Here is a 24,733-nt window from a genome sequence, read left to right as displayed (position 1 = left end):
GATTAGTCTCTATAAAATGTGAATAAGATCTTTTTAAATATCATAAATTAAAAGTTATACACAGTAATGTTTTGAAGTCAAAACAAAGACTGCTTCTTTAGTAGACTTGATTGCAAGAATAAACAATGAAAGAAGGGAAAAAAGAAAAAGTTAAAATAAGTTTATATGAGTTGAAAGTTAAAAGATAGACTCATTGCTGTTCATTTGTTTTTTGTTATTATACGTTTCCTCATTTTTAGTTATCTGAAATAGTGTGTGGTATTGGTGTTAATGGTATCTAAGCTAATGTAATTATAACTATAGAAAGGGGCTGGTATACATTTTCTTCTTCCTGCTCCTTTTCATTTATAGTGTTATGTAGATAAAGAAAAAAAATGAAGTTAACATATGTAATCATGTAATGTATGCATGTATCCATGAATGGAATAAATATGAAATGAAATGTCCAAAGCAACCTGGCAGAGTCTGGCATCATTTTGGAGGGGGTATGCAGTAATAGTAAATATAATATATTATTATGGTGTTGGGTTGTTTTGTTCTTGTTGTTCTCCATTAGGGTCTTTCATGTAAAATTTGTAATGTCTGTTTCATTATATAAAAAAGGTTTATAAACCAGATGAAAAGTAGAAAATATTTCATGTGCTGAGGAATCTAGATCAAGGAAGTATTCGACTTTAACAGAAGTTGGATTTTCTGATTATGAACCACATCAATTCTTGGTAAGCTTGTTTTGAATTGCTTTCAAGCCAAGAATCAACTTTGAATCCATACCTGTAGAATGAAATGGAAAGAAAGTGTTCAAAGTGATTATAAAAAAAATGTAGATGTGAGCATCTTTAGCACCAATATGTCTGTATCATGTATCTGTTCATCAGTCTACTCTGCTCAATCAAAACCTCCAGAATTGAAACCAAGACTGACAATGTGTTTATGTTGTTTTTGCCATTACCCAAATTGCTAAAAATACAGAGCTTAATTTAACTCAAACATGACAGACAACAGATTTTAATCACAGAACTTTTATTTTTTTCAAAAGGGAGAAAAATCCACGTTCTCGGGTAAAGAGTTGTGAGGAGGGAGTAGGATCGAGGTGGGAGGGAAAGAAATGTGGGACGACGTGAGAAGCAGGAGCCATTAAATACAGCTGCTGGAAGGTTATACAGAATGATCATATGAGCCAATAAGCTTTTTCTACAGCACCGGCAAGAGATTTGACACAGATCTGCTTTAGTCAGGATTTTAAGAAAGAGCATATCAACAAGGAAAAGGGGCAAAAAGGGCGGGCTTCATACATAGTTTATCTCTCAGATTCTAACTTTTGGCCAGCAGCAATAGTTTTGAAGTAAGAAATCAACTTTTGAATTAAAAACTGGATAAACCATGGCACCCAAACGGTTTGAAATGGAGGGGGAAAAAATAGGGGAGTAAAATGAAAATCAAGTGGAGGGGGTTGGGCAGTGGAAGAGCAGCCATTTTGTGGGAGGAAGCTGGGATCTGATCCACATGAGTTCAGGAGACATCTGAAACACATGAAATGATTGATGTTAGACCACCAGATGATGCTTTTCAACTCTGCAACAAATGAACAAAAAAGTTGACAGCACAGTACTTACAACTAGCAGGCCGGGCTCCGTATCTTCGCATGATCTGGTCTTGTGTAAATTTCACAAAAGATTCATATTGTTCTAGAAGAAGAGGAAGAAGAAGATGGGGTGAGGCTTTGTACTGTAGATTCAAACACCAGATGGAGGAGAGGACTGTGTGCATGTCCATGACTAACCATCAAAACTGTTTTTTGTCAGAATAACTTGCATCTACATCGGTGTTAGTAGGTCTATTTGTACAGATCTCTGTCCACACTGGAACATGTGGACAACAGGAAGGAATACTAATACATCTTTCCCTTAATTTACTTTTCACTTGACAAACAACAAGACTACACTTCATAGTCAGTATCTAGTAAGGTAAACCTATCATCAGCCTCCTCCTGCTCCCCGTGCTGACCTACACAACCACGCCCATGATATACAGTGGTTCCTACTCATGTCGTTTTGTTTTCTGTGGTCAGAAAACAGAACAATTGCAGCTCATGAATTCTCTTGTCCAGCAGTCATCCTAAAGTTGCTGTGCTCATCTGACAGAATCTACCAAAATACAACTTAATGAGAGATCAGAATGGACATTTTACACTCTCCAGAGACCATTTTGGACAGATTCTGTTACTGGGTCAGGACATTAGCTTAGTGCAGACAGAGGGCATGAAGACACAGAAAAATGTGTTTTCTCTTAATGTAACACAATTGACAATAACAGAAAGGCATTAAATGTTAACAGGTTGGTTGCAAATTAGATATGCCTATACAATTACAGACTATAAAACTCCCTGTGGGCTACAGGACATTAGCTTAGTGCAGACAGAGGGCATGAAGAGACAGAAAAAGATGTTTCTCTTAATGTAACTGGCTTAATGTGGACATACCATCAATAAACACAGTTTTGCTTCAGAGGCCAAGAGAATTATGACTTATTTTATGGGACTTGTTCTCTCCCACTGCCATAATTCATTCTCTGCCCATTTACAGTCTTGGCATTTGGAAGCTCATATAAACCCAGAGCAAACCACGGATGCCAACACAGCAAGTTATCAGTTGTGATGTGAAAAGATTCTCCAAGGATAAGGAGACGGATGTTTCTCATTACTGTGACACTTCAACTGATTTGCACTGTTGGATATAAAACAATGGGACCAGGTAGAATGTTACAATTGACCTTTCGCAAAACCACGCCCCGAACGGTCATTGTCCAATCAGACATCATAGCAACCGTTACTATGTAAACAAGGTCCGTCAAGCTTCGGACCTCCGACAAGCAAAGTGTATTGTCGGACAGTAGTTACCTGAAGAGTTTGGCTGAGGGAGTCGTGTTTTTTCCCTTCCCAAAGCTGAAAACACAACAGGAGAGGTGCCTACAATGGGTCAAACCGCGTGGAAGCCCCCCCCACCCCGCAGCCGGACCCTTCTCCCACTCCCAGCTAAATGTCATGAAAATAAACAAGCATACAGCCTACATCTGCTCCAAGGTAAGCTAGCAGGACTAGGGCTGTATCCCAAATCACTCACTACCACAGTGTTTCCTCTAGGATTTTTTTTAGGGGGGGGGGGGGCGATTGGACCTTACAACTTTCACTTTCACCAAGCACTGCTGCAGCATGCGCGCTTCTCTCTCTCTCTCTCTCTAGCTCTGTGTGTGTAAATGTCAATAACAAACAGCGCTATGAGGAGATGAATGAACGGAACACATGCAGCGGTGTATTTGCGACAATTTAAAAAAATATAAGGAGCTGTACGTATGAGGAAACAGTGTAGCCTACTATAGTGTACTTCCATAGATTGAATCCTCTCGGTGGGGAGAAAAAAAGAAGCTCTGGTCTCGGTCCGCGACACAAACACCACGTCCTGTTACCCGTATTCTCTTGCAGATGCGCCACATGATGCAATTTATGAATCGATTAAAGCCGTATTTTGATCATCATTATGTTTACATTGTGACCACGCAATTTTGTAGTGGTGTCAGAATGTTTAGTGATTATTAATATTCATAAATATAGCGCTCATATGCCTCTGAGACTCTGATGCCTCAAGATGCTCAATATAAAAACACTGTTGACACTCGGGCAGCATCGAGAAGCTTGTCGGGCTAGCAACGGTAACTAAGGGGGGCGGAGCTTTTGCGAAAGGTCAGTGGAAAAGAAATGGGGTTTTTATAGTTTTTATTCATTTCAAAAACAAGAATGATTTTTACCTGCAAGTTTTGTGTTAAGGATCTGTTCGTACTCCTCCCGGATCTTCTCCTCGTGATCTTTGAGCAGGCGCTCACAGAGGTAGCTCACCTGCCTCAGTGTGAACGAAGGCTGGTCCTTCCTTGAGGCACCTATGAAACATAAAACCAGATCAGCTTTAAAAAAGAGCAGAATTACCAACCTCTCCTGTGCAACGATAAGTCACCTAGACACAAGTGTCCTCTCTCCAGAAATAGGCGCTCGGCCAGGTGCACATTTACAGCTCCTGGTCTCTGTTGTCCCTCAGCTCTGCAGGACAAATGCGGCACTAATGTTGCCCCTTTCTCTGACTCTCATCAATGTGTCCGTTTCAGCACACCTGGAGCCGCCTTTAGTGAGGTGATTCATTACCCAGTGGTCTATAAGGTCTGCTATGTGCTGGCTAGACTAAAATGTTTCTAAATCACAGGCAAGGATGGCAGGGCAAGGATGAAGGTTTAACAGCCGTCGCAGACAGAAAGGGGCCGAGTTAGCAACAGTCCAGTCAGTGTGATGTATGAGACCGCACTGGTACGAGTAAAAGGAGAGAGGCACAGGAATCTGCAGGCCTAAGAGTTGGGTTACATGTCACACCTCGACTACAACACTGTGCCCGACACATCAAACTGCACCACTGTTACTGCTGTACAGATTTGCTTGCAATGAGGAGCAGACCAGTCTATGGGGATGTTGATCAACAGAGACAAGCTATAGACAATGAGAGGCCAGTATACAGACGGTGCCACAGGCTGAGTGGGACTCGGTTGTTCACTTCAGCAATACACTGTCAAAACTAGGCATGGGCATTTCAAGTAATTTTCTAACCAAGTAACCTAACCTAGTCTTACCCGAGTTGTTGGACTAATAATCATCATGGCCTCTAGGGTTGTAGAGCTGATGAAAAAGAAAAAAACTGTATGGATTTGTGTGCAGTCCACATTTAATTCTCCTACCTGGTGGGGAGCTGGGAGCGTTAAGGGATGAACTGGGGCTGGGGGCGTCACTGGAGCTACAGGCCTCAGTCTGGTTGAAGGCCCCTTCCAGCTGCCGCCGCCTCTGGATCCGGCTGTACTCCTGACGGAGGTTCTGGAAAATCTGCTCTGTAGGGAGCAAACAGGAAGAAGGTCAAAAACCAATAATGGACAGAAGGCACTCACTCACACATGTTCCATCTGGGGCTGTATCATCAGAAATTCCTCAGATATGTCCAGAGTACCGAACCACAAACTGGTCAGCACAAGTGGCTGTTCACTGATCCGATACCAAGGTATATGCACACGATTTTAACCTGAATATCTTTTCTAGCTTTGCAGTGGTCACATGATCCCTCTCAGCCAATTGTTATGACTTGACTTGAGTCAGTGAGTGAGACACCCCCCCCCCCCCCGCCAACAGGACAGACACACCACCTTAACTAACACATTTTCTGGGGGAAACACTGGAACTATTTCATTACTACTGTAAATGTGAATACTCTAAAACACTAGTACATACCCTGCTGACTGTAAGCAGATTTCACTGTCTGGTATTCATGTATTTGTTCTTGTTCACTTAAACATATTGGTTCAGTCAGTGATTCATTGAAGGAATGAAACAATTAACAATCAACCTTTATTGCATGTGCTTCCAATTCCACACCCACCATAACCACATTCATACAATGTTGAATGTATTCCAAGAAGAACTGGGACTTTTACGGGAATCTGTAATCATCCACTGTTTTTAAGATAAACTACATGTGCACTTCCTCTGTGCTATCCGTCACCTAAAATGGATTCCAAAACAAAACATTTTTGACAGGAAGTAGAGGTCTCGCATCAACATACCATCTACAGCTGTAGCAAACACACACATAGCTGACTTAACACACTCTGTGATCTTGTGACTGTTTTACTTTCACTTCTCTTCCTTGGTTTTTTCATGGCGATGGCATCATGCCAATCTACAGCTGGTGAAAAGGCTCAGGTATAAGCTGTGACTTAAATCAGTTCGACACTAGGCTGTTACAAATAAAAGCTTCGTATTCTTCTGCTCTGTGTAATGGATGGACAGATTCTCAAAGATTTGGTGGATGTACAGTTGTGTAGAAAGATCTGTGCAAAATCTCTGCAAAACCAGCAATGATTGGTACAAGTGTAATACATTATGAACATTCATATGATAATAGTCCCTCCTTTCTTCCTGAAGTGCGTATCTGTAAGTGCATGCCCTTAAGATCTGCTGTTGCATTCAGGATGTAGAGAAACTGCAATTACAATATACTTTATTGTTCTGACTTAGTAATTGAAGCTGCAGCATAATATAACAGCAGGTTAAGTTGACTGGATTCAGGGATGTGCCCATACCAGCCTTAAACACAATACTGTATATAGTTTCTGGCATTGAAAAGAGGGCAGCTTGGAGGTGACTTGACGTGTGACTTGTCTGTTAAGATATCACTGTTTGTCACGCACTTGGGCACACTAAAATGGAATAACTGAAACTGTTAGTGCTCACAAATATGATTCCAAAATGATGTTTTAAAACCATTGTAAAATTAATGAAAGTGTGGATGGTTGAGAGGCTGGATCAATTCTAAAACTCGTGTGTTATAAGGTGTTATCAATATGGTGATGCAGGAGCAAGTAGATTAAGAGAAACATAAACAGCTAAAAATAAACTTGCTTTTCTTCATAAATAATATCCCACAAAACACATTGTCACCTACAACTCCACTGTGACTGGCACAGATGTTTTACAGATGATAAATAATCAAGAAAATTATGTGTAAATCAGACAAAAATGAAAATGATTGCTCCGAGCCCTATCATTTTTAGCTGATTTATAAAGATGTATGTAAAATCAAACATATGGATTTAAATACATTAAATGTACAACATGTGCATAAAGCTATGATGGGTCACGAAAATGTGGTTTCTGCACAACAGCTGTTTTCCGCTACACTGCCTTGCTGTCCAGTGTCAAAACATGCTCAAAATACAGATCACATACTGCACCACACATGCCTGATTAATAAAGGAGTTCACGTTCAAAAAAGTACTTTAGAAAAAAAAAAAACCGCCACTGCGTCAACAAAAGCTGATAACCAAATGTAGAGGAGGGGGCGTTATCTTGCTCAATTCACACAGGAGGTGAAGCTGCTATACATGTTACACCTCTATCTGAGGACTGTGCCTCATTTATCTTGGGTGGGGAGAGTTAGCCATATTGCCACTTCAGCTGGCTCACCAGTTGGTTTGTTTGGATAGTGAAGAAAACATAAACTTCTCTTATGCCATTTCCATGCACCAGAAAGCACTCCTAGTTTTGAATGTGTTGTACAATACAACAATGCCCCCTACTCTTATCATCTTAAGAGAGCCATGTTTTATGTGGTTATGCATTACTGAATGGGTACCTTCACTGAGACCCTTCCTCTTGCTGCATGCAACGTCCAAAAGTTTTCAGTTAGGGCTCTAACCCAACAAGCACTGTTTGTTTAGCTACTACTGGGGTTTTTAACTCTAATAGAGCTATGTCACTGCAGTGGTCAACGTCATTCCCAGCCCATGAAGGGGCCCCACCTCGAGCTGACAAGGATTAGCAGCTAACTGGATTGAAAACCAACAAATTAAAATGAATTATTCACTTAAAACACTTAAAAAGGAAATCAAATATACAGTTTATGCCTCCTCAGGTTAAGGATTTGCTGCAATTCTCAGTTTTTTAATATCTCTAATTTGGTCCACTGCTGCGTTCTACAGTCCGTTATTTGTGTATAATGACCGTCGTCAAGTATAACAGACCGTTGCTAGGGACGCTGCTCTGATCAGCGCAGCACAGAAAAGAGAAACTATGCAGGATATTTACCATATGTTTCATTTTTACCGTCATTAAACAGCTTCGGACTAATAGTGATGTTAGATAAATGACTTGTAACTTGTTACAGGGAGAGTGGAGGCTCCTTCCACATCGTGGCTGGAAACCAAACCTGCATCAGAGCCTCTGACCCGCGGTGTCACAGCTCTCCTCTCGTCTCGGTGGCACCGTGACCCAGCGACACAAACGCACCCCGTAAACAGTAAAGTTAATCTCTTGTTTATATACGACTACACACACATTGTAACACGTGTACGGTAATCCATCGACCCCTTCAGGATGTATGTTCCATACAACCTGTCGGGGTTTATTTCTCCATAACAACTTCCCAACTATACACATTATCCCTTATTTAATGTAGACCTAGCATAACAAAAAGTGAAGATGTTTCCTTTAGCTCTGGGGAATTATGATAGGTAGGTTGTCTAAAGAATGTCTTAAACATTTCAGCAGGTAAATTGAAAATGACTAGATTTGATTAGTAAGCTAATTATATTGATCTATATTGTGTACTCTGCAGTTTTATAATTAACTAGTTGGGGAGTACACTAGCTGCTGATTCCTAAATTGGCAGTTTGATCAGTTTGCACTGTAAAGGGCATCAGCCATAAAACTTAAATAGAATATAGGGGGTAATTGAGAGACCCCACCCCACCTCCAAAATTAGATCCCATAATACTGTAGTATTTTAAGCCCATTCATAGTTTTGGATACAATAGTGGGGATTTTTGTGTGTGCATCATCAGGCATTGGCAGTGTAGTATTTTGTTTTTTGGTGTCATTGACAGGGAACAGGGAATGGGTATTGCAGATTTTACCACCTCCTCTTTTCGTTTGGGGGAAACCCTGTATAGACCAGGGACTCGTTGCAATTGTTGGTAAAACAAAGACTCTAAGCAGGTGGGCAAGAGAGAGCATCCTGACTCAGAAACTAACTTTGTCTGTTATCCATAATTTGTGTTAATAAAACACAACAGTTACAGAACTTAAATCACATAGAGATCTCAGTCTGCAGACATGTCTTAGACATCGGTCTAGTGGATGGAAGGTTTATCTCCTGAATGACACATGTACAGCTGCATTGTGAATGTAATAAATTCATGTTGCTGGCTTAAGCTGGTGGGAAACAGTTAGACATTCACGATTATCAGTACTCCTGTGTTCATCCGACTGACACATAAAAAACCCTCTCTCGCTGCCTGCCACTTCCAGTTTCTGCCAACTACTGGTGGCTCACCTCTGGGCGTTGCTTGGCAACAATGACCCTGCAACAACCAGGCCAAGTAATCAATCACAAGGACTTCCGGGAGCCACGGGAACACAGTGGAGAAAGCCTTGGCTAAAAAGGCTTAGGCACAGGCCAAACAGTGAATACGACAGGAGATCGACCAGATAGATGGGACATGGGGGAGAGAAAACAATGCTGACTCATTTCATTTCACCCTCCGCTTCTATAGGATTGAGGGGGGAGGGGGGTTTCGAGTGTCACAACTGCCACGACAGAGGTTCTGGTGTACTACGGGTCGGTTTAAGTCTTAAGACTGAACACTACTATCACAGTTACAAACTCAGCAATGCACTACTGCGCTTGCCACAGAAGAATACATTATTTCCAGTCTTCCAGACATTATTGATGAATTCTGTTGGGGCTAATGTAGCATTAAGTGGTCTTAAATCTGTGAGCTTGTCTTTGTTCACCTTTAAAACCAATATCCACTAATGGGGTATATGGTTTTTACTAGACATTTTCCCACCTCTACTTATTACATGAACTACAACATTACATTTTTGGAGGAATAAATCTTCATTTGAAAATGATAGCAACCCCCATACCTCTTGCTACATTATGTGCACTCGTTTATCTCTACCATGTTTCATATAATGTCTAGAGCAAAGACAGAGACAGAGCTTGTTATTTTATCTATCAACAACATATTGTCAAATTTCCAGAAACTACAGCAAGTGACAGAATGAAAGATAAGGAATTTAAATTTGGGGGGGGGGGCATCATATTGTTAAGCAGTATCAAAGAGAAAAAGTTGGAGGAGACTATTCCTACCTATTGCTATTGCTAAATGAAATCACTTGTATATTTAGCTTACGCCATACAGCACAGTGCTACTTAGTGATAGGTGACTTTCTGGGTCTTGTCCAGAATTCATTTTTACCCTCATCACCACACACCATTGACTATGTTTAGCCCATCATATACTTGAACACTTACGAAGCAGGACATAGGTTTTAGTTCTGCATTACAACCTGTGCAGCTTTCTGTCCAAGCTAAACCAGAAGAGTCAGCCAGCCAAGCCTTTCAGCAATATCATATCCGAGGAAAACACCAGGCTCATCTGTCATTTGTGGGAATTTTACCAGAGAACAAGCCCAGGCTGGCATCATAAGGAGGAGGCAGGGCAGAACAGAGTGGGTGATCCCGTTTACTCTAAGAAATTACCCAATATTTTCATATCCCTGTGTTTCGGCTGCACACACAGCCCTCCTAACGGCGAGCAAACCTGACTAGCTGGAAAGCTAGAGTAGGTAGAGACCAGTGGGCGTGATGACAGCTGACCTTTTGCTAAATACAAAACTGCTTTCACTTGGCAAACCACAGCAGAAAGGCAGGCTCACAGCACCAATCCCACAAGGGGCCTCTTTCTGGATGAAGGTGAGCATAATACCTGGTATCTCGACCTCATGTCTGCAGCAGACAAATCTACATGACTTCACCCCTGCAGCTGTTGTGCTTCAAGTCAGATAGGCCGTCAGGGTCTAAAAGAAATGGAGCACACTTAAGGCCTGTTATATTGACATAAAACCCTGTGAAGATAAGCAACTTCAGTCTTCAGTCCGCTCAGATAAACTAATCCTAATGATTGATTTTGTATTCTAATACGCAACATAACTACAGTGCAACTCCCCTCTGTTTTAGACATAATACGTAAGTCAGATTGCAAAAATAGCATGAGCAGTAACAGGAGTAAAGAAATATGTCTTCATCTCCTAGCAATAGCAGCTATGTGGAACTGCCTTGCACATTCTTGGAAACAAAAAAACTCCTGAAAAGATTATGACACTTTGGCTAACCACAGTGACACTTTCACCGTTCCCCAAAAGGCATAAATAAATCAATTTTGCATGAAGCCAATTGTGATGACATGAACATCTACATCTATGCTTGTATGCCAATGATGTCATTAGACCTTTCCTGGCTTTCTCTAAGGTCTTTTTATAAATGGGTCCAACTACACTGCCCCTATTATGCCCCATTTACACTTAATCTAACAAAGCTGGCACAATGCCCCCAGAGTGTGAATTTAGATAGGATCCCAGCATTTCAGAATCAGAGGTGTGACATGTAGCAACAGCGTTGGAGTCTGTCCCATAATACCTTTACACAGAAATATGGAGCTGGCTTTTCAAATGTCTGTCTGCTCTGTGTTCATACTATTTGCAGATGTGTAAAACCTTCAAATTTCCCCCGATCATCTTGCACTAATGTGCTCCATGAAGCTTATTTTTCTTACAGTGCTTAGCCAGAAAAAACAGACCAGGCTTGGCCCTTTGTCTTGAATAACGATGTGCAAGGCACAGTGCAAATTGGGACTGTGTGCACTAGTTTGTACCAATGATAATTATCTTGACTGACAGGTTAGATTTTACTTTCTTTTCTCAGGTATACTAACACATGATATTACCCCCTCACTGCAAGGAAATCTTCCATGAATAATGACAAATGTAGCCAGGAGCACATAAGGGGAGCATGCTGTCTCTAAGGCACACAGCAATAATTTAAAGCTTGCCTGACTCATGACAGTTAGAAATAAGGAAATTTAAACCTCTGTGGAGTTAACTAGTTTGTAGAGCAGGGGACAAGCAGCTCAACTCACAGTGACTGGATAGTTATGAGGGATGTAACACTTCTAAATGATAACATATCTTTTCCAAGCAGTTATATGCCTGTAAAACTGATTATGAGGAATGCATCTACATATTTTTGATTTCTTCATCGTTATTGGAATTATTATTACTTGGTGGCAAGATGAAAGACAAATTTAACAGAGTTGACTGACATGCATCTGAAGTAACCCTGCTATGATATGCTGTGCTACAGACACAGGAAGTAGAGCTTTCTTTGTCTTTTATTCCTCTCACATATCATCTTCTCAAATAAATTCAACTGTGTCCAGCAATTGTATTAATTAGAATTCAAGAAGTGTAAGGATTAGGCCTCACTGCTGTCATGCTGGCCGGATCTCAGTGACTGGCACATACAATAAGCTACTAGCTCGCTGTGGAGACATCTAGGTAATTATCTTGTGAGTACTGAAGCTAGTGTTGTATGCGCCCCACACCGTCCAAGCTCACAGCGGAGCTGCATTTTCAAGTCAATGGTGGAGAGAGAACAGACATAAAGGAAATGAACAATGCCTCCCGGGCCTGAAGAGGAACAGAAATGGTTATGGTGCATAATGATAATCCCCACCTCAATGCAGGACAATTGTGGCACTGAAGCAAAGGGACATTACCCAGGCAGTTCCTAATTAGCAGCCTGCAAAGATGTGCCTGCTGCTGTGATGCCATTTGTCTTGGCAGGAAAGCCAACAGACAAGGCTGTCACCCAGGTGTTAAGAGCAGAGACTGGGTCTTTTGTTTAATCCAGTTTTCAATTAATGTTTAATTGAATATATCAATATATTTATGAGCCATCATAATCCGCACCGAAGCTACAGATTGATAAAGTGGACCTGATAATGGCAGTAATATAGCAATATCCAACTTTTCCAGTCCTAGAAATGGTATGTGAATTAACTAAGCAAAAACTTCTGTTATATTAACAAATTAACATGAGCTAAGGTAAGTTAACACCAACAACTATGCAACACTACAATGGGCTGGAAAGAGGCCATCAACAAATACCTTCACAGCCGCCTCTACTCTTGTGCGTCTACTGATTTATTATGAGAAGTAAAATTATCTGTGTCGGGAACTTAGCAACGACGTTCTTCTTCCTGTCGTTAGCTCTGTCGGCTAACGTTTAGCCTCCAACCCCCATTCTGATTCTCTCAACAAGCTAGCTATCCACTCCACCCAAACCCCCTCCCCCATGACACCCACCCTGAAAGGCAAAAAAGACGCCAAATCTGGTTTAATCTCATACCTGGAGTGAGCCTGTGTTCACCTCCTAAGGCCGGAGGGGACATCGAGTGCGTTGGGCTGTCGATGGGGGGACGGAGGTTGCATCTTTGCGGGGACGGAGTGCCAGGAGTCCCCGGTAGTGGATTGCACCTTCTCCGCTTGGGAGACTGGGGACTGAGGAGGGCCTCAAACTCCATCGACCGTTTTAACGTAGCTCCACAAGCCATGTTAGCTAAACAAAACGGGGAAACAAAACAAATTGGAGAAAAAACGACCCGCAAAAACTGGGGTTTAACGGTCGTACTTTAGGCGTTTATCGTTCCTCGAATGTGTTCGGTCTTTCTTCCTCTCCACAACAACGGATTTTCTTCTCTGAGTGGTGAGCCAACGACCGAGCCTGCCTTCTGAATTTTTAAAACGTCACAATGGTAGAGCCTACCACTCAGAGGGAGGGGGGTGTTTAAATATTTACAACATTTTATATTACTATCTAGTTATTTGAATTACAATTGTTACGAACTCATACTTTTTTCTAACGTGCTATGAAATAAATACTAAAATCAGATGTGCTTTTGTGATTTTCTCTACTGTATTTACGTCGTATTTTCTCAACGTCCAACCCTATTGTTGTTGATCGCTTTCCGCTGAACTCAAATTGAGGGTTCACGAGACGTCTGGTGGTCAGGTAACTCAGGTAGATTACAAATGATCTCCAGTGATTTTAGACTTTAATCTGCATCACAAATGTAGGTTGTGTTACTTATATAGCCTACTGTCTATTAACAACCGACAACCTCACGTTTTTATATTTGCGTCCCTTGCAAACAACACAAAGTTTATTAGCTACAGTATTTATGGATAACAGCTAGCTGAAAACGTTTAGCACACTTGAAAAGTTTCAAATAATTAACATGTATAAGAATAATTTATTGAACAGATATGGAAAAAGCAGTAAACAGTTTTCTTCAGCTGTAGCCTGTTATTGTGTGTTATTAGTAACCAGTCACACGACAGTAATTTGTTTTCAGTAACCCAGTGAAAGTCCAGTGCCGATTGTTCCTTGAGCTATGCAGTATGTTTTCATACACAATAGGTTTTCCCAGCATATAAAATAAACTTATCAGATAAATTTAACACTAATGTAAGAAACATAATGACTCTCTCATTTGCATCAAAAGATCTCAAAATACATACAAAAAACAAACAAATAAACTGTACCCCAAACATTGCTGTGATCAAATGATTGCCTACCATAATCTTTTATGTTGTATTTTGTGCTGTGTGCGTAACATTGCAACTGCACCCATTCTGTTCCTCATATCCAATCTATGGGGGGAAAAAATTGAAACACGCCATTTTACAGGTTTTTATTGAAATACAAAAGCAGTAAACAGCCCTAAATGGAAACAAAAACAAGTTGGTTTTACCAAAAACTGAAAAGTATTTGAAAATAATTTATGAAATAACCAATATATTTTACTCTATAGTGACAATAAATGATGTAAATTTAAATAAAGCTGAACAAATGGAGGTGTTCTGAAGCTTTTGACCAACAGTAAGCCTATCTTATTTTTGCTGAATTTTAGCATCACAAATTCCCTGTATCTTGTATGCCCAGTCACCCCTGGCAGTAAAGATCCATTCAGATGACTGATACAGATACTTGCATATAATTGCAAACACAAGAATGCTAGAATTGATGACAAAAGGAGTAAAACTGATTACATTTACTTGAAAACCAACACATACAGAGTGAAAACAGGATACGGTCAAGTATTACTTTGAATCAGTTGATACAAGGGTTGAAACGTGGTAATACTATCCACTGACCTTATGTCAACAAGCATTACAAGACCTACATGATTCTCCATGTAACCCCATGTGCAGCAGTGAATTTAAGTCAGTGTGCTTTACTGCAGCTGCCGGTTGTCTCTGTTACAAAGAGTGTTCTAGTGTCTGTGCTCATTTTCTCTTCCTGGCATGTGCCTCATTTACCTCAGCACACTGCTTGGATTCATGTGGTGAACATTGTGTGAAATCCTCCCATGCATGGGGCTTTTGTGGAGTCCTGGCATTCATGTGCAGATAGGAAAGGCAACCCACAGAATCCTCTGTTCCTGCACGCTCAGTGACGAACACTCAAACATAAGCAAGCATACGAACAACTCGTTGTAAACTCAAAAGGTAAGTCAGCAGTTCAGTTCAGAGGACACAATATTTCATAGGGGTGAGAGCTTTAAAGCAATGACATGTGACAGAGAGGTTAAAGGTTAGGGGTCAGATGGCCATACATCACCTCACTTAAAAAAAGCCCTATATACACTAAACCTTTGCTTGACCTAAACAAATAGATATTTCCACCGAAATATATTACTAATAGTCCATCCAGACCTAGTTATTATAAGAAACAAAATCCCTCATGTAACTGCTTGCAAATACACTGAAATCTCACCATGTTAGTGAAGAGTAAACCAAAACCTAACAAATACCCAGTGCTATAATTATTATGATTAAAGTACTGTGTAATGGTGACAAACTAATATTCGAGCTTAACGTTTTCTCCTCACAATCAATGTTTTATAGATGTTATAATTGCATGTACAACACAACATATTTCCTATATTTCATAAACTCCCATGTTTCTGATTACTTACAGTTATACTAACACTATTTAAGACTGATTCAGTTTTTGCCACAATAGTTATGCCAGCTCTTATTTTGATGATAATGGATTCCACTACTGTATTCTGAATTTGATTCAATTTCTTAAAGCAGAAGTAAGTGATATATTTGTGTTAAAGCAGAAGTGAGTGATCCGGTCGTTTTCGCTAATGCTGCGTTCCAGGCAGGCTTTTGAAATCGTAAATTACAGCTTCAAGTCACAACTTACGACTTTGTAGCGTTCCAGGCAACCCACTCGACGACCTGTTTTACCGGTGAAAGTCACTATAACGGCCACTCGTAACTTCCGACCGGTGAACTCGTATCAGATCGAACTGGTACCACTTCACGGTCGGAAAAATACGAGTTTCCTTGAACGCACCATAACAGTCCTCGTCGCTACGTCACCACATTCACGGCGTTCCTTGGCTGCACACACAGCCCTGCATGCCGTTCTCTCTCCTCATTGGATAAAAACTGTAGGATACGATAAATGTTTTCTCTTCGGCTCAGAGCAGAGCAGAGGGACTGAGAGACCCGTGTTTCAGTCCAAACACTCTATGTAAGTGATTGCTGTCGGAAGATATAACTATTTAAGACTTATATTAACACAAATATATCACTCACTTCTGCTTTAATATAAGTCTTAAATAGTTATATCTTCCGACAGCAATCACTTACCTAGAGTGTTTGGTCTGAAACACGGGTCTCTCAGTCCCTCTGCTCTGCTCTGAGCCGAGGAGAAAACATTTATCGTATCCTACAGTTTTTATCCAATGAGGAGAGAGAACGGCATGAAGGGCTGTGTGTGCAGCCAAGGAACGCCGTGAATGTGGCGACGTAGGGACGAGGACTGTTATGGTGCGTTCAAGGAAACTCGTATTTTTCCGACCTGTGAAGTCGTACCAGTTCGATCTGGTACGAGTTCACCGGTCGGAAGTTACGAGTGGCCGTTATAGTGACTTTCACCGGTAAAACAGGTCGGAAAAACACGAGTGGGTTGCCTGAAACGCTACAGGGTCGTAAGTTGTGACTTGAAGCTGTAATTTACGATTTCAAAAGCCTGACTGGAACGCAGCATTAGCGAAAACGACCGGACCACTTACTTCTGCTTTAATGTACTGTGATATTGATTTGAATCACCATCTTCACCACCTATGCATTGCAATGAACATTCCTTAGACATTTTTTCCTTCTGTGTACTTTCTCATTTCAGTTCTCCACGTCCTTCATTCTCTGTTGTTCAGCTGCTGACCGTTGACTGTTTCTGAGATTGAGTCAAGGTGGGTGCTGGTCCTGGGCTCATTAGGGTTGTTTTCTTCTCTAGATTCTAGTCCTGGGGTTAAGTCTGAAGACGTTTTACACCTCCCAGTTTCACACAGCTTGTGTAGGAACTGCTGCAGAGCAACTCTTAGCTCTCTGCAGCGTAGGGCGTACAGAAGTGGATTTACTGCAGAGTTAACCAGGCAGAGGGTGCTGCAAAAGGCAAAGGCCCTCTGTTGGGTGTGTGTCAGAATCACAGTGACATCAGCTAACATGAATGAAAGCGCAGGGAGCCAACACCCCACCAATATGAGCACGATCAGACCAAAGGTACGAGCCAGACGGATGTCCATCCTCATGCGGGCATGGCCTGACCCTGCTGCTCCCTGGAGGCTGGTCATGGAGGATTCATGCCGGTGGGCTTTCCACAGGATGAGAGCGTAAGCTACCAAAATAAGGGCAAGAAGCACCAGGATGAAGCTGGTCCAGCAAGCCAGATAGCTATGATTGATGTAGGGAAACAGGCGTGAGCATGGTGAAGTAAGGCCTGTGGGACACCTCCAGCCCATGAGGGGCAAGAAGGAGATAAAAATGGTCGTACTCCAGAGGGCCACAAGGCTCAGCAGGGCTCGTTGGCGAGTCAGCAGCAACTTATAGCTGGAGGCCTGGTAGATGCAAAGGTAGCGGTCCAAAGCAGTGAGCAGTAAGCTACCCACTGAGCTGGTGAATGCCATAGTTACGCCACCTAACTTGAAGAGGTAGGCTGTGGGGCCATCGCTGCGACGAAAGAGGTGGAAATCCAGGAAACTGGTGGTGAAGAAGCAGCTGGCGAAGACATCAGCCAGAGCAAGGCTGCCAATGAACAGATAGGAGGGACGCTGCCGTAGAGATGCTGTGGCAGCAATCACACCCAGCACAAGAGCATTTTCAAATAGTGTGATAGGACCTGCCAGGAAACAGATGGAGCCGATGGCTGTCTTCTCTGGTGTAATCAAGACCATGTAGCAGTCAAGATTCTCACAAGACCTGTCAGCTTGGAGGAAAAACACAGGTTATGTGTCAAGACAAGTGAGAAGAAATTACAACTGTCATCTTCATTTCATTTGATAAATAATATGAAGAAACAAGGTAAAATGTATTTACCAATAACTGCATACCTATTGGTGATGAGCTGTTCTCTTTGGCTTCTGTGGGTCCTAAAGAAGCAGTTATCCCCCATTCCTCCATTTTAACTATTTCCCCTTTGGGGTAATAAGATAGATTGCAATTAGAAAATGAAAGTTGTTGCTTGACATAACAATAATGAAGGCATCTGAAAGAATCCATCAAGATTTCAACAAAGAAACATTAACCAAAATAAAATACAGCAATAAAAAAAAACTTTTCCATTTTTACAGTAACTGCTATCAACAAGATTATTTCTTGGAACATTGCTTTGAAATCTTAATATTTTACTGATAACGAACCTTCACCCAATTGAGGTTTTTGCTTGAAGTGGAAAAAGACAAGAAACTTCCTGTCAAGAAAAAAACTGGTGGTTGATGTGGTTAAGTAGAAAATGTAATTACTTTTTTCTCTTTGTCAATATTGAACTTGGTGCTTAAAAGGAACATTAGCATTTGTGAGTCAAGACAGCAAGTCATTTGGGGGTCAGGGCAAACAGACAATGGTCATTATGGTGTCAGCTGACTATATTGGACATTTCAAAATGCCTGGCAAGCCATGACGTCCTACAACTTTCTTATGTATATTACATTATGGGGGGAAATAATACAACTAGTATAGGTCAAAGTGTTTTCAATGTGATCCCTACTATTATTATTTTAAAAATAGCATGAGCATATGTTTCTTATGCTTTTTATGTGAAGGAAATAGTCAGCTTATTGGAGCCAATGCCAGAGCTAACCATTTATGGTCAGCCATTTTCAAATCAAAATTTAAATCTCTGTTGTACATTTGAATGATTCGTTTCTGTATCATACTTAATTTACCAATTTTGTTTGAATTTGTAGCAGCTTGCATTTGAAATTGCAATGGAACTCTTTATTTGTCTAGGTTTACTTTCTTTGTACATACTGATGCGATAAGTCCTTCTAAATGTTATCAAATTTGATAGGATGAAGACTGCCCCCTTATGGAATTAGGTAGGATTGTATTTTAACAGGGTAGTCAATGGTAATAGTGGGTGAAGGTCACCACTGAATTGAACAATCTGCTGTAAGTGCATCACCTGTATGCAATTTATAGATTAGACTCAGTGTGGGAGGCTGTTGTTAGAGGATTTGATTAAAGTAAATAATGCTGTTATAAACTGGAGTGGCCACCTATAACGGTTTGCACAGATCGGCTTAAACTTCTTCTTTTTTTTTTTTCTTTTTTTTTTACATGCAAACATAAAAAACACACTGAAATTACCCAGGAAGAAGGGGTTTCTGGAGAAGCTGGGTGATGTTGTGAAAATTTTGTCACACTACATGAAAATTGATCAAGGAAAGTAATTAAATAATGCAGCGAGATTACTCTCCTGGGCAGTAGACTAAAGGGAATGTTTTCACCCAGTCAGGTCACTGTGCCCTTCATACCCTGTATCCTATTTCCAGTGAGCATTATTTCTATTTTTCAAATAAATTGCCCCCTCATTTACCCAAGAGACAATATTTCTCAATTCTACTATGAGCCATAAGGGTGCACTGTGGATATTACACCACCTCAGGCTTTCTCCTTTTCTCCCTTGTGCATTGGCACACTGTTATGTTTTGGCTTATAAAAATAGCAACCACAGCGCATGCAGGAAACTTGTTTTATAATAATGAAAACATATTGACAATCCATTTTAGTTACATACGTGGCAGCATGTACACTGAAATATGATGTGGCAATAATCCCTTGTGTCACTGTTGCAGCACGCCACCTTGTTTCAAAATTTCAGAAGTCATTGTGGCAAAAGTACTGAGGACATTTCTGGTTTTGTTGTAGCAAGAGAAAAAGATGCACTGTGAAAAAGGTCAAACGTATAACACAAATACTTTACTTAAACTTCTAAAAACATCTCTGAATAATGTTTGCAAAGATGCATCATCCCAACAGCAGGTCAAAATTTAAACCCCAAAAACTTTTAGGAGCTTACCTTATTCTCTTTTATGATTTAAATGAGCTGATTTCCTGTCTCTCAGCTTCAGTACAACCACAGACTGCTGAGCAAGAGAAGATATGGCGGCTGGCTATGGTGAAAGAAGAAAGAGAGAGAGAGAGAGAGAGAGAGAGAGAGAGAGAGAGAGAGAGAGAGAGAGAGAGAGAGAGAGAGAGAGAGAGAGAGAGAGAGAGAGATTGCAGGAGAGGGAGGGGAGGCAACAGAGAAAACACACAGAGAGGGGGATAAAAGATGACAAATAATGCACTTTTGAAGTGTTATGACCACAGCTGGGTGTAAAATTAAAGTAGTGAGCGCTGCCTTTTCTTGATTTGTTTGGTTATATATCAGCTATATCCATCACAAATCCACACCATAGTGGATTTGTCAAATCAAACAACTCCATTGAGAAAAATGATCATGCATCCCTGAGTGTTGTGTCCTTCAATTGCATGTGTTTCAAACACACAAGGTCATGGACTCTGGAGAGGAGAGCACTTAGACATGTACTAGGGTGTTGGATGCTAGGTGTGAAAAAAACATGTCAATAAATAAGGTGGAAAAAACACATCATAGCCTACATTAAGTTTTTTAAAAACTATGGATTGAGTATGAATTCATTACTGCAATTATCTTGTCATACTTGATCTCCCATTCTTAAATTCATAACCTTATTAAGGGCTATTTTTCCCCACTCAGCATTAGACGTCTTGCTATTGGATTATTTCTGTTTGTGCAGCAACAGTTTTTCCTTCCACCTCTTTTGCTAATTGCTTTCCACCATCTTCCATCTTCATTTAACAGACAGTATCTACCATCGCACATACGCATGCATGTTTGCACATACACACCCTTTCATTGTAGGATGACAAGGTTTATGCTATTTTGAAATCACTTTGCTTGAGGGATTGCAAGAACACCTTAATTGCTTGCCTTCTCTGCATGGGAGCACTGAGAGGATAATAAAAAGGGTGTTTTAATCATGTCCGCTTCGTTAGTTCAAAGCTTGTGAGTGTATGCATTAGTGCAGACGATGTAATAGTTGTTTTGTAATAGAGAGACAGTGGCATTTCATTTTTTCACTATCACAATGTCTCACTCTTATGTTGATTCTGAAATCAATGTGTTTTATTCTTTCATTCATTCATTTGTTCAGTGGGATTTTTAAAATTTGACAGAGTCAGACATGTTTAAGCCTGGATCCAGGCATGGGGACGAGGAGCACTCGCACTATTTTCACCAAAATCCAAACTGACAATAACATTGTAGCTTCCAAGTTAAATCGTTTTTTGTTGTTGTTGTTTTTTTTTTTACATATATTATACAAATGCATCAGTAGACTAGAAAAATACACTGGATTGGAGATTGCTGTTTGATATACCAGCACACATAGGTATGAAACATGAGGGGGAGAAGGTGGATTAAAAGTTAGATAATATTATAGGCTCCTGCTTCCATTTTAGAAAACACAAAACAGTGTCTGTTCTTGTTTAAAGTCCCAAAGAGGACTCATAGATGATACAGTATCAAATTTTCACAAAATCACATTGTGAAGTGACCATCTCTTAACCCCCCTCAGATACAGGGGTCTGTATCTTTAAAAAAAATGAAAAAGAAAGACAGATACAGAGGTCTGTAAAACAACCCCACATTGGTGTTGGTGCACCAGACATGACTGAAACCACATAAGAGCCAGAATGCAATACTTGTCATAGTACAGTAGGGGGCAACGCTAGGCAACACTGAATTAGTGGACAACCGATCAGAGGTTTCTATGCCATGGCCAGGGTGTATCATAGAGATGGTGTGAGCTAAAAGGTCCACCAGTATTTTGTCCTACAGTCGGCTCTGCAATTAAGGTCATTTAATTTAGCTTATGGTCCTCTGGTAAAAATAAAGTATAATACTTCAATAACTATTTAATCAGGTCACAAAAATCACATACCGGAGGCATTCTGAGATAAATGAGCAACCTACTTTAGCCTCTCAATTTAAGAACAGTTGCTGAACAACAGAGTAACTGGGACTTACAAATATTTCAAATTACATGACAAGAAAACAGGTCAAAAAGATATGCCTTGACATAATTATATTGAGATATTATCCAAGTACATTATTGATTTGAAATGCAAAAAATAGAGAACAACTGGTCCTGAAATAAGACAATGATCTGGTGCAGTGGCCAATGTCCCCTCTGACATGATAGATCCAGCAGACCAGAAGGCAGGAAATGTGATTAGGCGCAGACAGCACAGCTTCAATAAGATTTCTTCTCAGTCATTGTCTGACCAGGTGCAGCACAACAGAACAGAATGAGAATATTCAATTATCAGCTGAATTGCATCATCCTGTTACACAATCCCTTTTTAGATATCACCCTGGACACAAACATCAGGGCACACTTTGCTGTTTCAGATTGATTCAGGCTGAATCCATTAATCAAATTTCCTCTCCTCATTTCCAGATCGCCAGACCCCCAATGAGCAGTATCAGATCATCGAAAAGCACTGATCCAATTATTTGATACTAAATGATTTAATTAATAATGCTCAGTTATTTACTTTACTGCAATGTTTGGAATCATAAATAATGTAACTCTAAAATTAACACTTAAGGAATTTACAAAAGTAAATAAAAACATGAAAATATAAAGAGTCACAAAGAAAGACACTCAAACTTTCTTTTAACCTTTATTGTACATTGATAGGGAACTAGTACAAGACTTGATGTTTTAGCTTTCCTCATTCATCAGTTACAGTTTAAAGCAGCATTCAGGGTTGGAGGATTTTGTAAAATTCTGTCATATGTCCAAGTATTTTAATAATTGTATTTGCTCAGTTGTATTAGTTCAATTAATTAAGAAGAACAGTAATACTAAGGACACACACAAAAATAAGCATCTGTTAATGGAGACAACTATAAGGGAAAAGACTTAAAGCATTGTTTATTTACTCTAATTAGGATCAGATTACATTGTTCTCTCTGGAGAATGCCTGAGGACATTTCAGACCCATAATATAAATAGCTATCTTCTTTTTACACCACCACCACCACATGAAGGCCCAGCGTTTGGCAGGCTTTTTTCCGCAGTAAAACCTGTAGTGTCTAAAATAGAGGAATAAAGTGCCAAAAATCTTAAAGACGTGTCCTCAGTATTGGCCAAGGTCCTGTTTGGTCTGATGTAATGCGAGTTTTCTCATAGCTCTTCACTGCCCTCTACCAAAGAGCACATGGGGTGTGTTGTTTGGAAATTTCAAAATAAAGGATTTTTGGTTAGAGACAGACCAGACATCTCAGCACCTCAGTAAATGAGTTGAGTAAATGATTCAACAACTTTATCACTGTGCTGTAGGCCAGTAAAAAGACTGAGGTTCCTTTATTCTTATAGGAACTGAAATATTATGAGACGTGCAATAATGAGTTTTCTTTGTTCATGTTTAAAACACAATTGATAGTCTTTAAACATCAGTGTTTATTTTCAAATGTTCATTTTATTCCTTATTTCCTCTGCAGTCATAATGGCATAAGGGGTATTGGCTGTGGATTTGTATTTGTGTTGCCTGTCTGTCAGCTGAAGGTTTAATGTTTTGTTTTAAAACCCGATTTTTAGATGAGTTTGTATATTTATTCAAAGTGGATGTTCCTTGCATAAGCATATTTACATGCCCCACCAAACCAAACTTGACAATGAAGAAAAGATTTTATTCAAATGTCTTTGGTAGCAAACGATCTTTGCATATTTGCTGAGTGGTGTGAAACCATTTCTGCTTCTGTCCTTTCCAACGTCACTACGTGGGTGTGTTTCACAACACATTTCAGGCTATTGAAATTCATGTGGAACTCCTTTTATCATTTCCTTTTGACTTCTTACACCCCAAAGCAATTACAAATGGCCAATGAGTCAGAGAAAGAGGGACCAGGAGAAGGTGTCTGATTATCTGTGTGCTCTAAAAAATGAGCCTGACCACTGTTGTTTTTAATGTATTCCTATCCAACTTTCCATGGTGGCCTTTTATGTTACATGTTTACATTCCAAGCTTTTGCAACCAGTCATATATGGAAAGTTGTACATCTCCTACATTCTGTACAACCTACAGAAGCCTACGTGACCTACTTTCCATACGGCTGATCGGCACAGCCCCCTTCACATGTTGCTTTGGGGAGTGTCCTTCCATGGCCTTTAGCTGAGAGCACTGGCTGACACACTGTGTTGTGCAACTCTTTTAAAACCCAGCCTTAATACAAGGTAAGGAACACTGGCCATGGACTCTGATCGTAGTTAATCATTCATAGTTGTTTTTGAATCTTTCAAAACTGGACCAGAAGACTCCTATAAAACCTACTAGAAGACTTTACAACGCAAAAGCTACTGATAATGTCCATAAAGCCATGAGAGGAAAGTAAGTTGCTTCTGTAAAAAAAAAAAAGAAGAAGAAGGAGAAGGAGAAAACACTTACATAAAAATAATGATGTGGAGTGGACAAACAACAACTCCAGAGAAATGACACAAAGGTAAAAGTCCAGGTTAAAAATAATTGAAACAGGTTCAGCCTATCTCCAGTCCAGAGTGAAAGGTAGCCTAATAATTATTTTTAACATTACCACCCAAGCTTTTGTTCTTAGTAACCCCATACATCTGCTCTCAAGGACGCAGGAGTCCCCTGTAAACCATGAGGTGTTGTAGCACTAGGTTAACTCAACAAAACATTGGGGGAAGGAAGGTTCCCACTCAATTACACTCAGCTCAGCCACATGTTGGTACAGATTTACAACTAGTAAATTTATTTTTACTTTACTAGCCTATTTATTTAGGCTACTCTGAGTTGGATCTTTGTATCACACTGAATGGCACATGTGTAAGTAATATT

The 24,733-nt window shown here is 40.2% G+C and overlaps 2 protein-coding genes across 2 annotated transcripts; both read right to left on the bottom strand.

Annotated features, from left to right (window-relative positions):
• Positions 1-1,003: 1,003 nt before the first annotated feature.
• akirin1 (akirin 1) lies at positions 1,004-13,189 on the bottom strand. The gene is made up of 5 exons (XM_083988821.1): positions 12,834-13,189; positions 4,771-4,917; positions 3,802-3,930; positions 1,614-1,685; positions 1,004-1,520 (listed from the first exon to the last, which is right to left on the bottom strand). The coding sequence occupies exons 1-5, from the start codon at positions 13,036-13,038 to the stop codon at positions 1,510-1,512; spliced, it is 564 nt and encodes a 187-aa protein (XP_083844947.1). The 5' UTR covers positions 13,039-13,189; the 3' UTR covers positions 1,004-1,509.
• A 3,512-nt stretch (positions 13,190-16,701) lies between these two features.
• On the bottom strand, positions 16,702-17,962 carry cnr2 (cannabinoid receptor 2; the record flags this gene model as incomplete). The annotated part of the gene is made up of 2 exons (XM_083989535.1): positions 16,702-17,768; positions 17,893-17,962. The coding sequence occupies 2 exons, from the start codon at positions 17,960-17,962 to the stop codon at positions 16,702-16,704; spliced, it is 1,137 nt and encodes a 378-aa protein (XP_083845661.1).
• Positions 17,963-24,733: the final 6,771 nt, after the last annotated feature.

Source organism: Trachurus trachurus (assembly GCF_905171665.1).
Source record: "Trachurus trachurus genome assembly, chromosome: 16".
Classification (NCBI taxonomy): domain Eukaryota; kingdom Metazoa; phylum Chordata; class Actinopteri; order Carangiformes; family Carangidae; genus Trachurus; species Trachurus trachurus.
The sequence above is the reverse complement of the archived record's forward strand: the minus strand, read 5'-3'. Positions and strand labels throughout refer to the sequence as shown.